A 13,021-nucleotide genomic window follows, 5' to 3' on the forward strand; every position below is an offset into this window, starting at 1 on the left:
CTGTTATATTACAGGTAGGATCTTAAGTGGTTAAGATGTATGTGAAAGCAAGAATAGAAAAACCTAAAATGAATGCAGGAGAACGCAAACTGTTTTACTGTTTTAATTTCCACAGTCTTTAGCTTGTGTTGGTGGTATTTTTGAAGTTTCAGCATACAGCAGTCAATTAAAAGATCAGAAGTAAATGCACATATCTACCAATAAAGACTGAAGGAGTCTACAAGATTCTTTCTCAACCTTGATCTATTCAGACCATCAAGACCATTACCCTTTGAGCAAGAGAGTTTGAATGAGTAGTTTGTATGTGAATAGTCTCTTGGATAGGAGGATGTTAAACAGCGGGAAGGGTGAAATTAATATGAGACTCATAAACTTTGACTCTCAGAAACTGCATTTGTGACTTTTTTTTTTGTCTGTTCTTGCATTTGCACTGACAGCAAATGTAAATCTTTTTTTCTTCTTCTGCTTCTCTTGTTTTTTAATCAGATCACAGGCATGACTCGGCAGGAGGCTCTAAAAGCTATTACTCAGCAGGCCAAAAATAAAAAAATAGGTGGAGACCTAACAAGTGACAAGTTAAGAGACTGGTTAATATCTCGGCAGCGGTACTGGGGAACACCTATTCCTATCATTCACTGCCAGACGTGCGGCACTGTCCCCGTACCTTATGAAGACTTACCTGTGGTGCTGCCCAGTGTAGCCACCTTCACAGGGAAGGGAGCTTCACCTTTACAAACAGCTCCAGAATGGGTGAACTGTTCCTGTCCGAGGTAAGCCAGTGCTGCATTTACTGCAGACTGGGAGATAGCACTCTGTACTTGCCTGTTTGTTACTGACCACTCTGAGACAGGCTACTACTCCACAGTGATGTTTAGTCTGACTCAGCGTAGGGTTTTTTTTCTTATATACTCTGTAAAACTTTTTTTTGCAACACAGGCACCCACTGTTATTTCTCCATAAACAAGCTGAAGCAAAGTTCACTATTCTTAAGTCGAAGGGATAAAAAAGGGAAAACAATGGTTTTTCTCCCTGCCCCCCATTTCTTAAGTGTTCCTTACTTCATTTACTACAATAATTTTCATTATCTTTCACCAGCAGAGTTCATATAAAGCTTATAATGATTATTGAATTATGTTCTTTTGTTAATGAAACTAACATCGTGTTCATTTTCTTAACAATAGTCCAACAATAAAGTGTTTCCTCAGCTATATAATTCTTTATAATGAAGAACCACATTTACTGTACACTACAGATGACAGCCTGTAATTCAGATTGCAGGAGATAGTAAGTATATGCATCCTGTCAGTGCTGTAATCTTTATTGGTTGTAGTCCATCTGTGTAAGAAGTAAAACGGTCTAAATTAAGTAGTGAGAGATATGTCATGAAAATCAGTTCTTTAATCTTGAGGGCTTCTTAGGTACTCTGTGCTCTAGAGTTTGCATACAGGTTCTGCAGAACAAACTGGTAGAACGTGAGGTATCCCAGGAATGTTTTTCATCAGCAGTGTGATGCAGTGCTGCTGCTAACAGACTGACCAAATGGGAAGTACATTATCAGGCTGCCAGGCAGGGGAATCAGCCATATAAATGGTGTTAGGGCGCTCATTGATAATGCAGCAGTTTCATAACATCTAACTTTATTTTAACATTTGAAGGGTAGAATATCAGTGTGGTTTTAATTTCTAATTAGGTAGCTTATGCATAGCAGTTCCGTATTTTGACCTTTGTTGATAACATGTATTTTATGTAAAATGCACATTTACTTCCATTTTTCTCATATGAAATTTCTTCCCAGATATGCCTATTTAAATTACATGTAGTGGTGTATTTTAAAGCGTGACTCTTTCAGGAAAGCCTTACTAAACAAGATCCTCAAATTTAGTAAAATCCCCAGAAATGCCTTGGTCTACAATTCCTAATTTCAGATTAAAATTTTTTCTGATGTGACTGAAAGTCACTGTTTGCACTTTTGGCTTCCCCTTGACCTTAATTAAAAAATAATTTTGTTGTTTACCTGGCAACAATGTACTTTTGATGTATAACGAATCCTTATGGTTTCCAGATAGTTATTATAACTGCTCTACTTAGAAGTTAATCAAGGGCATTTGTTTAGTCAGAAATAAAGGCGTACAGGATTAATTTCTTAGGCTAAGATGTGGTAGTTTGCTGAAATTATTTTTTTAAAAAATTCTCACCTTTATTTGTCTTCTTATTCTCACCTATTTGACACCTATCTTCAGTATTGCTCATCCACATCCACTACAGTTTCAAATCCTTTGAGCTGTCACTTTTGTGTGTTCATAGTCTTCCTTGCTTTGTCTTGCTCTAAGAAATTGTCATCCCTTCCTTTAGTCCTTCTCTCCAGTAATAGCTTTTTTTTATTAGTTGCATTTAATATCTGGAATTAATAAGGAAAGCAAGATGGAAAGATATAGAAGTCTGTGAGTATCTGAGTGACAATAATGTTAGTAATCATAAATGGTGGAGATGTCCAAGTTATTCATTGTTATGCAAGTCCAGGTAATTGTGTTAGTTGTCTGAAAATCATCTAATGAGATTACAGTATTGTGCCTGTAATCACAATATTGATATAAATTGCATGCATTTTAAAAGATGCCCATGCTCTCTCTTAGTGAGCCATGTCCATTTAGAGTACAGGCAACATCAGAGGCATAATTATGGTTCAATGACTGTAAAGTATTCTTGCTTTTGACTGAAAAGCCATTCTGTTTCATTGTAATATAGTATTATTTTACATTGGCCAAGTCTCTGCTTATATGTACAATTTAATAAAATGGTTATTCTATATTAAAAAGCAGTTAGAAGTAAAATTTCTTTACTACATTATTCCCATTTAATGAAAAACTTGCTGATAGAGAAGGACCTGGGGCAGAGGTAGAGTGAAGGAAAATGCTAAGTGGTGATACTGTCAAAAACTTGCCTCAGCAAGCCAAGCTGAAATATCAGTAAGACAGGCAGATATATGTCACAGCTCAATCAAACCTGATCAGAAACTAAATATGCAGTTAGAAAATATTAAGTAGCCAGTCCCCGTTTATTATGTATATTTCTTATACATATACATACATTTAAATTTACATGCAGTTATAAATTGCATATATTTGTTACATATAGCCAGTGGTATTTATATACAAGTATGTCACAGGTTGCAAAGTTTTATTGACATTGGAATAATCCCATTGTTTTAACAGAATTTTAAAGAGGGATCATTTACAACATATGGAAGTTTATTAAATGTGATTATTGGCTTCTACAAACAATTTATATTCAGGGAGAAATTAACAGAAAGTAACATGAGTTTCTCAGGGCTGCTGATATAACTTCAAGCAAAAATTGATTTGCTGTAATCACAAATTAAAATTGTGCTACAAAGTCTAGAAGAGATTTGCTACATCGCAGTGAAAGCTGAAATTAAACTGAGTTCATTTTTTCTAGAGATAATAAATGGAATCTGTAAAGACCTTTTTGTACAGACAATCAGTGAGAGGTAACAACCTGCTCCTTCTGCTAAATGTTTACAAAATGATTTGTCTGCTCATACCTAATGAGTGTGATATATATTCAGTACCCATTAACTTTATGGCAAAGTACACTTGTCTGCTTTAAGACTTGCATCATTTCTTTTAAAATGGCAATTCTAAAAGATTTCAGGAACATACAATAGAGGGCTGTCTGGTGCAGCGCCATCTTTCTCTATTGCTGGATGTTATAGCTGTTCAGGCTTCTTTTGGTTTGCATTTTGTTTGGTTTGGAAGGGAGAGGGAAGGAGAGTCGGCCCGCTTACTGGTGATGAACTTTTTCTGAACATGTTACTCTTTAGACTGTTCAGACCCATTCAGTTTTCAGTCTAAATGTCTTCATGGCCACTCTGTACACAGCTGGTTTTTACCAAGCTTGTCACTTATCTAAAAATAGCTTTTCTCCTTCTGTCTTGCTCAGGTGTAAGGCAGCAGCACGGCGAGAAGTTGATACCATGGATACATTCGTTGATTCCGCTTGGTACTACCTGAGGTACACTGACCCTCACAACGTGGACAGGTGAGGGCTGCAGGCACAGGGCCCTTGGGGGGTAACCCCGCTGCACAGAATAAAGGGAAGGAAGAGGCCAGACACTCTGGTGGTTCTAGCATCTAACTGCCTTTGCAGAAGGTGGCGTAAAGCCCTGTGCTGCCCTCTGGCCTGAGCACAGCACAGGGTAGGCTTGGAACTGCTCTGAAAATGTGCCATTTGGTTGCGCCCGTGCCAGGAGATCTACAAGAGCAGGGTGTGTAGATACAGCTGTGCAAGTGCAGGAGCTACAGGACAAGGGGCAGAAGTTTGCATGAAAGGGCATTATGGGGCAGGGCACAGACAAAATGTTCAGCTGAGGAGCTAAAGATAGTCCTTAGTGGAGGGTGCCATCAAAAATGACAACCTACCACGACTCTCTCTGAGATTGCAGTAAGTTGCATGGAGTGTACCCTTCCTGGCAATACACCAGGGAGGTCAGTGTGTGGACAGACAGTGATAGTCCACCGGAAAGAAGAGGAATAGTCTGGAGTAACATCCAGCTGTCAAGAATGGCACCTCCACTTCTCTCCTTTTGAATTCCAGTAACTCTTGCTACTTCCTCATGCGCAGACCTGAAGTGAAGTGGCATCGCAGCAAGCTCCTGCTGTGTCACCACTTCGACTGTATGCATAATTAATGGAAGATTTTTCTTGTGCTGTGTATTAGTGGCTGCAGCATGGAGAGTGTGGGAAAATAGATGTATTTATTTAGCTGTTTTTCTGCTTCATAGTCTGCTTGTAGTAGCACTGCTGATAGCACTGGTCTTCCAAAGAGGAATTAGTGGAACAGCTCTACTATGTAGTCTGAAGAAGATAGAAAGAGTTACGTTTTTAAGGTATTGATGCCACATGTAGGGCTGTTAAGGGATTTATTTGTTTGTTTATTGTCCAGAGTAGTGTCTGGGTACATACTACATACTGAATGATTTACTATAGCTGGGCCAATTATTTTTTTTTATATTGGCAGCACTAGTTTAGTTAAACTAAAGAAAAATCTTCTGTGAACACTTCTAATTCATCTTAATTTTTAATTATTTTCTAGTGATAGTGTGAATTTATTATTAATAAGTTAAGTGGATCACTTCCTCTCCAGTGACAGTTTAAAATAATTTTTTGTGCATGGACAAGAGGCACTTTTCCAGAAGTTGAAGAAGGAATAGACAGATGTAACATCCAGCTGGTGAAATAACAGTTTAGTGTAGCTAAATCTGGTTTACATTGAAATAGGAACATTTGCATGGACTTCTACACTAGATCACTACTCCATTTGATTTATCTAGTTGGTTTTTTTAGATAAGATGGATATACATAAGTCCTTTATTTTCATAAGCCATGTTTCACAGGTCTAGAATTTGAGAGAATTACTCTGTTGATTTTTGGAACCCTGTGAACAAGTTAGTTTTGATTTGTTCCACTAAAGACATGAGTCCCAGATTCACAATTTTGTGAGGAAAAAAGGGTTGCTATTACAAAAATTACAGATGGAATAATCAGACAGACTGACAAAACAAGTAGATTTGTTAGAATGGGGCCAAAAAGCATACATTAAAGAATAACATCTATACAAATGGTATTTTGCAGGCAGGTGTCCATTACAGGAGACATAACAGTATTTAATGAAGCAGTAAGTAATGCTAGGAAACCATGCAGGTGACCTCCAATGACATAGTAAATATACTGTAAATGACAAATTTACTGTAAATCCATCAAGCATCCTTCAATTGGAGTGTGATGACCCATCTGACTCTTCAGAATGTTTTGCAGCCTTAAACTGCTTCATTGCCCCCTAATGGCAACAATGCAAACCTCCAATCAAAACAAATCAGATGGTGTTGAGTGGGCATGTCTTTTGTCTTTCATTGTAATATACTTGTATGTAAAACTTGGTAAATACTAAAAAATTGAAAGACTAACCACAGGGTATTTATAAGAAAATCCTTTAAAGAGCAAGCAAATATTTTCATCACTTTCTCAGGTAATGTATGTGAAATCTTAGTTGCTTGCCTAAAATATAGGAAAATAATATTTTTGTGGATATGTATCTCAGTGGAACTTAAATTTTTGTCCCTAATGAGCATATCACTTCTTAAAAATTAATAAGATCTCATAGCAAAATAAAAGTTTTACTAGGCATGCATTGCTCTCAGTAAACAGCAGTGTCCACTCAAGTATGATGATCTGCTTTAGTAGAGCTGATATTTCGTTTCTATATTGTACTTTTTATATAATTGTGTTTTTTCAGGCCCTTTAATAGTGACTTAGCAGACTACTGGATGCCTGTGGATTTGTACATCGGAGGAAAGGAGCATGCAGTTATGCACTTATTCTATGCGAGGTTTTTCAGCCATTTTTGCCATGATCTAAAGATGACAAAACACAAGTAAGCCTTATATATTCCTATAAACATCTTTCATATTTGATTTGACTAGCAAGTGTGTTAGTGGACATTGTAGCTGTATGGATGATAGAACACTACATTAAATAAGCCTGAATTTTCCTGCTTGTCAGTCTTAACTACTTGGTTTCTCACAGACAGTTGCATTTTCTGTATGCATACGTACATAGCGGTTTTATTACATTAATATTAACTGGCTCAGAGCAAGTGATAAAATGCTGCTGTAGATTTCAGCCTGCGAAAGCTTGCATAAACTAGTAACTTTAGGAATTCTGAGTAGTGCTATTATTTCAAATTAGGTAATTTCCTGCCCATAATTTCAGTGGAACCATGCATATGTAGAAAACCAAGCACTCCTATAATTCACTGCAGTATTGGAGCTGAACAGTGCAAAACACTTCTTGATAACCAAAACCAGTATATTTATCTGCTGTCAGTTCATCTCTAATTACTTTTATGTAACTACTTTTAATTACTCCTGTTACTGATGCTGCTATAGCTTGATTCATTATTCTCTGTTTTGGTTAGAGGTAAAGTTTGAGGCAGGAAGGTGAGTTATCTGATGTTCTATTCTTTGTCCTCTCAGTTGGGTTCTCAGCTTGATGTTCCCATTTCCACTGAAATTCTGCCCTTCTATACCCTAAAATACCATCACGGGAATGCCTCAACTGGGAGGATGCTAGTGTCAGAGCAGTGATACACTGCCCTGTGCTCTGTCCTGTTCTCCCATCAGCAGAGACGTTTGAATAGATTGAGTCAAAATGAGTAATCCCATGAGAAGAAGACCTCAGTAATTTCTGAGCTGGCAACTCATATGCATTCATTCTTTACTAGTATCCACTCTAACAACTTAATGTAAAAGAGGAACCTATGTATACATCACACTGAACTCTATTGAATGCAGCAGTTTTGCTACAAAACTAGAACTTAAGTAGCTGTGCACCAGAAAAGGATGAACTAGTTAGTGAAGCCAGCAGAATATTTCCCTGAGTTGTTTCATAATCATTTGATTAACGTCAGTGATGTGTTTTCATTGCTCATTTTTGCCTGCAGAATAGTTCACAGTGAAAGCTATATTTGAAATTTTGGATGTGGATGATTTGTGTACCTGTGTTTCATTATGTTGTGTCCAGCTTCCATAGCTGCAGCAGGAAGGCTGTTTCTTCTCTCAGGGAGTGGACCTCTCAAAGCAGACCCTTTCAGAGGCACTGTTGCTTTAAGCAGAGAATTTTGGAGCTTTCCCTTGGAAGCAATTTCAAGCTTATCAGTTCTGCAGAGGACTTTACAATCCTAATCTGTCAACCATCTAGAGGAGCTGTAACACACAGCAGAAAAATGTTCTTTTGCTAGTCAAATTCTTCCACTTCCCAAAATGACATTAACTATGGTGGCTGAAGTATTGTCACTATAAAGTGAGACCACAAGGAAGGGGAGGTTTGCTTGCAAAGTAAGTGGTCTACTCTGGCGTGCAAGAAAATGGGGAGGCATGGAAAGAGGCCACCTTGTCTGAAAAGGAACCTCCGGAGTGAGCTCAAGCACTAAAAGAAGTACGTGGAAAGTGGAAGTGAGGATGGTCTACCTCTGGAGGAATGTGGAAGCATTGACTGGGTAGGCAGGGTAGAATTAGGAAAGGCCATAGCTTATCTAGAATTGAAACCGACGAAGAATGTGAAGGCAGTAAGAAGGACTTCTGCAGATACATTGAAAAGAACATCAAGGAAAAGTTGGCCTGACACAAAAACAGACAAAGAGCCTAGTAGCAAAGGGCAATCTTTGCCTTGGCCTTTGCTGTCAAGGTCTGTGCTTAGTAGGAGAGTTTGAAGGAGAGAGGCACCACCCACTGTAGAGTAGGATGGAGATAGGGATCACTCAAGTAAACCAGACACATACAAGTCCATGGGTCATGTACTTGTAAATTTCTAAGTAAACCAGACATACAAGTCGCAGGCATATGAAAGACAAGGTGATTGGGAGTAGCTACCATGGATTTACCAAGAGGAAATCATGCCCAACTTAATCTGCCTTCCTGCTATGGTGAGATGGTTCCCTTTGTAGATGAGGAGAGAGCTGTGCATATCTTTTACTGCGACTCGAGCAAGGCTCTTAACAAGTTCCCCCATGGCATCCCTGTAGTCTGTGGAGATACAGGCTGAATGGGTGGAGTATAGCATGGATGTAAAACTGCCTGAACCATCAGGCTCAAAGGATCAGTGTTCAAAGTCTGACTGGCAGCTGTTTGCAAGTGGTATTCCTCAGGAGTTACTGCTGAGATCAGTGGGATTTAACATCTTCATCAATAGCCTGGGCGATGCAACAAAGTGCTCGCCCTCAGCAAGTTCATTGATCACGGCACACTGAGAGAAGCCATTGATACTCCGGATGGCAGAGCTGCTATGCAGAGAACTTTCATGAGCTGGAGAAGCGAATCTGAAGTGCTGACAGGAATCTCAAGTACGTGGAGCAGATTACCCACAGAAACAGCTGGGTCTGTGCCGACTATGCAGGGAGAATTATGACAGAGAAGGGCTTTAGGAGTCCTGATGGACACCAAGTTAGACGTGAGTCAGCAGTTGGTGTAAAAGTACAATGCGCTGCATTAGCAAAGCCATGTCCAGCTTTGATTTTCTCTACTCATCATTCCAGAAGTCACATCTGGAATATTGTGTCCCATTTTGAGGCCCCCCCCTAGTGTGAGGGACACTGTCAAACTAAGGAAGATCTTGTAGAGAGGCGCTAAGATAGTCAGGGGCTGGAGCAAATGGCATAGAAGGAGAGGCTGAGGGAGTTGGGCATGTTCACCATGGAAAATAGAAGACAAAGAAGGGAATGTAATTGCAGTCTACTGCTACCTAACCAAGATTTATAGAGAAGACAGAATCAGACTCTTCTCAGAGATGTACAAATGAAAGGAGTAAATAGTCACAGATTGCAGCAAGGCCCAGCTGGATAGATGGAAAACAGTTCTGATAGTGAAGGTGATCGGGCTGGAACAGCTTGACGAGAGAGGTTGTGAGATCTCTATCACTGGATATTTTCAAAACTCAGCTGGACAGGGCCCTAAGCAACCTGAAGTTAGGTCTGCTATGAGAAAGGAGTTGGCTTCCAAAGTCCCTTCCAAGCTACGTTAAAGATGCTGTAATCCTGTAGCTTTATTAATTTGGAATGTGTTTTGTTCACACTCCACTGTGACAGAGCAGTAGCACCAAAGCTGTGTAGTGTAGATTGGTCTAAGTATAGTAAATTGCAGAAGAAAACTCTTAACTTCAATGAAAAAAAAAAATGCTTAAGAAGCACTGACTACGTCTAGTGACAATAGCGAAGAAAATCAAAATTGCTTTCTGTAGAAGTAGTTTCCAAAACTGTGGAGAATTCCTTTGATACCATATACAATCTCAAGAACTGTTGCACATGTGAAGATAGGTTACAGCATTGCCCCTAGGATCTGTTGTCTGTACTGCTTATACATGTGCTCAGACTGCAAGATGACTGTAACAAATTAATCACCATGCACAAAATTGTTTTCTTGCTTTAGCTCTGTGCAAGTTAGAGCATTAGGTGCTCTTAAGCCGTGAAGTCAAATCAGGTTTTTGTTTTGATGTGGAAATCACAACTTCTTTATAAATATTGCCATGTGTTTTAAATGTTTTAGCATTGTCAGAAGCCACTTTTACTCAGTCTTCTGTTAGGACTGCTCAAAGGCTGGTCTGAAAGATCTGAAAAGGGTAGTTAAAAACAATGAGCTTACTCTTAGGAAGCTTAAAGTCATGGTGTTGAAGCCCACAGTTCCGAGGGAAAACGTTAGAATGTTAAAACACACTGCCCTCTTGTGCATTTTCAGTCTTTCTCATGTAGCTCAGGACTTATTCAATGATTAAATTAGTAAAATTGTGCTATATCCCAAAGCTGCCACCATTTAAATTGTTATCTAGTATCCTGACAAATTTTTATGATTCCCCTATTAATCGGCAGTAATTTTTCATTTTTATAGCTTTTCTTCATGGAATTTTTCATTGTTTGGCTCCTATCCTCTGACTTTCAAATCCATTGAAATATTTCCTGATAGTCTTTAATTCTGTATTAATGACTATTAATATAATAATGAGATTGAAAGCAAAAGTTTAAAATTCCGTAGTTTAGATTTTCAAAGCAATCTCTTCAAATATGATGTACCTTATTATTACAGAAATATTATAGGCATCATATATAAAATAGGCATTTGTGGATATCACACATGCTTCCACAGTAAATGTAATGTTTGTAGTCATCTAAAATTGTAAAGGTGTCAATATAGTTTAAATATCCCCTGAAGATGGGCATTATTTTTTTCAATGCATTGAACTGGAGACGGTGGGAAATCCTGCTCATTTCCTCAGTAATGGCAAGGCACAATAAATGGCACCCTCTGGATATCGGTACATGTGATACCAGATTAAGCCCAAATTGATGTAATTTTGTGTTAGCTATCTGGTCTGTAAAGTGCATCAATTCCAGAATTAATTCACAAGCCAGTCAGCTGTCCCAGCTGTGACTGGTGGTGGGAGAGGGGCCAGGTAGGCAGCTGGGGCCAGCAACCTTCTCATCTGTTCCAGCTTAATCCATGATGGCGAGTGTATGCTGACACACTCAGTTACACCTGCTCAACTGTATTACTCCAAGTAAAAGTTACACAGAATTTGGCTCTTCCACAGACTTTAATAATTGGTTCTGTCTGAATAATTGCAAATGGGATCTAGCACATTCTCTCTGAAGGATTATAAAGCAAGAAAAAAGTTTATTGTTGCCACTAAGTCAGCAGATTTGACTGATAGATAGCAAATCTATTGAGTAAGAAGGCACTATTTTCACATAGCTGAGTTACAGAATAAGATGACATGTGTGTGACAGAAATAGCTTATTCTGTGAAGGAAGGGTGTTAGAGCTTCTCTACTTTCATTAGGGACTTTATCACTAGTGTTGATTTTAAGTAAAGGCACTCAGCTATTGACTGTGTAAAATCTTGCACGTTCAATATCATTTTTCTGCCTAAAATGATCAGCTCCCACATCTTCCAATCACTTCTATTCAGGCCTTCCATGTTTAACAGCAGTTTTCACAAGCACCTGAACTCAGCTGGCAGTGACTAACTAAGGTCTTGCCTTCTCTCTAGGGCACAGCATCGGGCTCTCTAAGCCTTTCTAAAGGTGCAGGATGCAAATACATTTAGTGAGCTCCCTCGCTAGGCCTATCCCTTCTTCTGAGTCCACTATTTATCACTGTTGCAGGCTCCATACAGTCCTTCCAGCCAGGTCATTTGTAATTGGACTGAAAGTCCTGCTACTCACCTTGCACGGAGCAGAGCAGGAGCACGAGGTCATGGCACTGAGCAGTAGTTTCAGATCTGTCCGTCACACTTGCCCCTCCATCCATTGCCTGCTCCTATACAGAGAAATTGGTCTATCATAGAGATAAACTTGTATATAAACATTACTGAAAGGAAAAGATGGATTACACACTTCATGGCTAGCACAGCTGATCCTTCCCAGAGGTGTCAGGCAGACTTCACAGGTGGGGGGGCCCATCTGACATAGAACATGATCAAAAGTTGCACACAGCTGAGGCCCCAGCACCCATACTCCAGCATGGGCACAAACAAACGTCGGCAGGTGAAGGCATATCCCGTTCCAGCATCCTTACAATCTGAAATGTGACCAAACAGTCAAAGAATCTCAAGCCACCTCTTCGTTTACTCTGCTGGAAATGCCAGTCTCTCTCAACATAGCTTAATTTCAGTTGTTCACAGTGGTATGGCTCGGGAGGTATTTATGACGCCAGGCCATGACTGGGTGCTGCACTAATTAGGTCAGAATTGCATCACGCCTGATGTGCTGCGGCGTCTCATCAGTTCCCTTCCACAGCCAGGAAACACATCACTTTCTTCGAAGGAGAAGGGTTCAGGGGTGCGGTTTTAATGTAAATTAAAGTGTAACTCTGCATGTGACCATGAGATGGAGCCGCCACAACACTGGCAAAATCAGCGTGCTCAGTTTCCGAGCCCTGTGGTTGTTAGATAGGCTCTGGCTTTCTCATTTTACGCATGTCTCCCTTCTCCTGCAGTCTCCCACTAGGAACACGTGGGAGTTTGTTTTCCCCATACTTGGTAATGTGTTTTGTATTGCGTTTTTGTAGCCTCTGTCAGCATAAACAAAAATAGGAAATGCTCATTCCTTCATTCAGCTTTTGATAACTTGGCATATGATCTGAACTAACTCTTTGTCATTAAAAATAAGTGTTCCTTGAAAAATCACTTCCAGTGGACAGCCCTATCTAATGTGAATATTCTGGCTACCTTATTGGCTTTATTTTAGAGAGAAGCAAGTGTAGCTATTTTAATAACTGTTTGAGATCTTAAACTGAAGTACTGAATGGTAGGGGGAAAAATATTTTTTCCTTAGGGTAATGTCTTTAGTTTGTAGAAGAATCTTATCCTGAACAGTTATCTCCTGAGGCATTTTTTTGCCATTTGTTGATGATAGGACTAAAAGTTTTTTGTTCCTGATTTTCTTCTTCTAATTCATTT

General features: G+C 39.2%; 1 protein-coding gene across 3 annotated transcripts in view; it reads left to right on the forward strand.

Annotated features, from left to right (window-relative positions):
* Positions 1-13,021, forward strand: part of LARS2 (leucyl-tRNA synthetase 2, mitochondrial) — a 96,093-nt gene that overhangs the window by 52,299 nt on the left and 30,773 nt on the right. For all 3 annotated transcript variants that reach the window (XM_032987845.2, XM_032987856.2, XM_032987862.2), the window contains 3 exons: positions 487-770; positions 3,961-4,059; positions 6,313-6,450. In XM_032987845.2, the coding sequence (XP_032843736.2) occupies positions 487-770; positions 3,961-4,059; positions 6,313-6,450 (521 nt within the window). The remainder of the gene's footprint in view (positions 1-486; positions 771-3,960; positions 4,060-6,312; positions 6,451-13,021) is intronic.

The sequence above is a fragment of the Tyto alba genome, unplaced genomic scaffold, assembly GCF_018691265.1.
Source record: "Tyto alba isolate M040663 unplaced genomic scaffold, T.alba_DEE_v4.0 Super-Scaffold_46, whole genome shotgun sequence".
NCBI classification, from domain to species: Eukaryota; Metazoa; Chordata; class Aves; order Strigiformes; family Tytonidae; genus Tyto; species Tyto alba.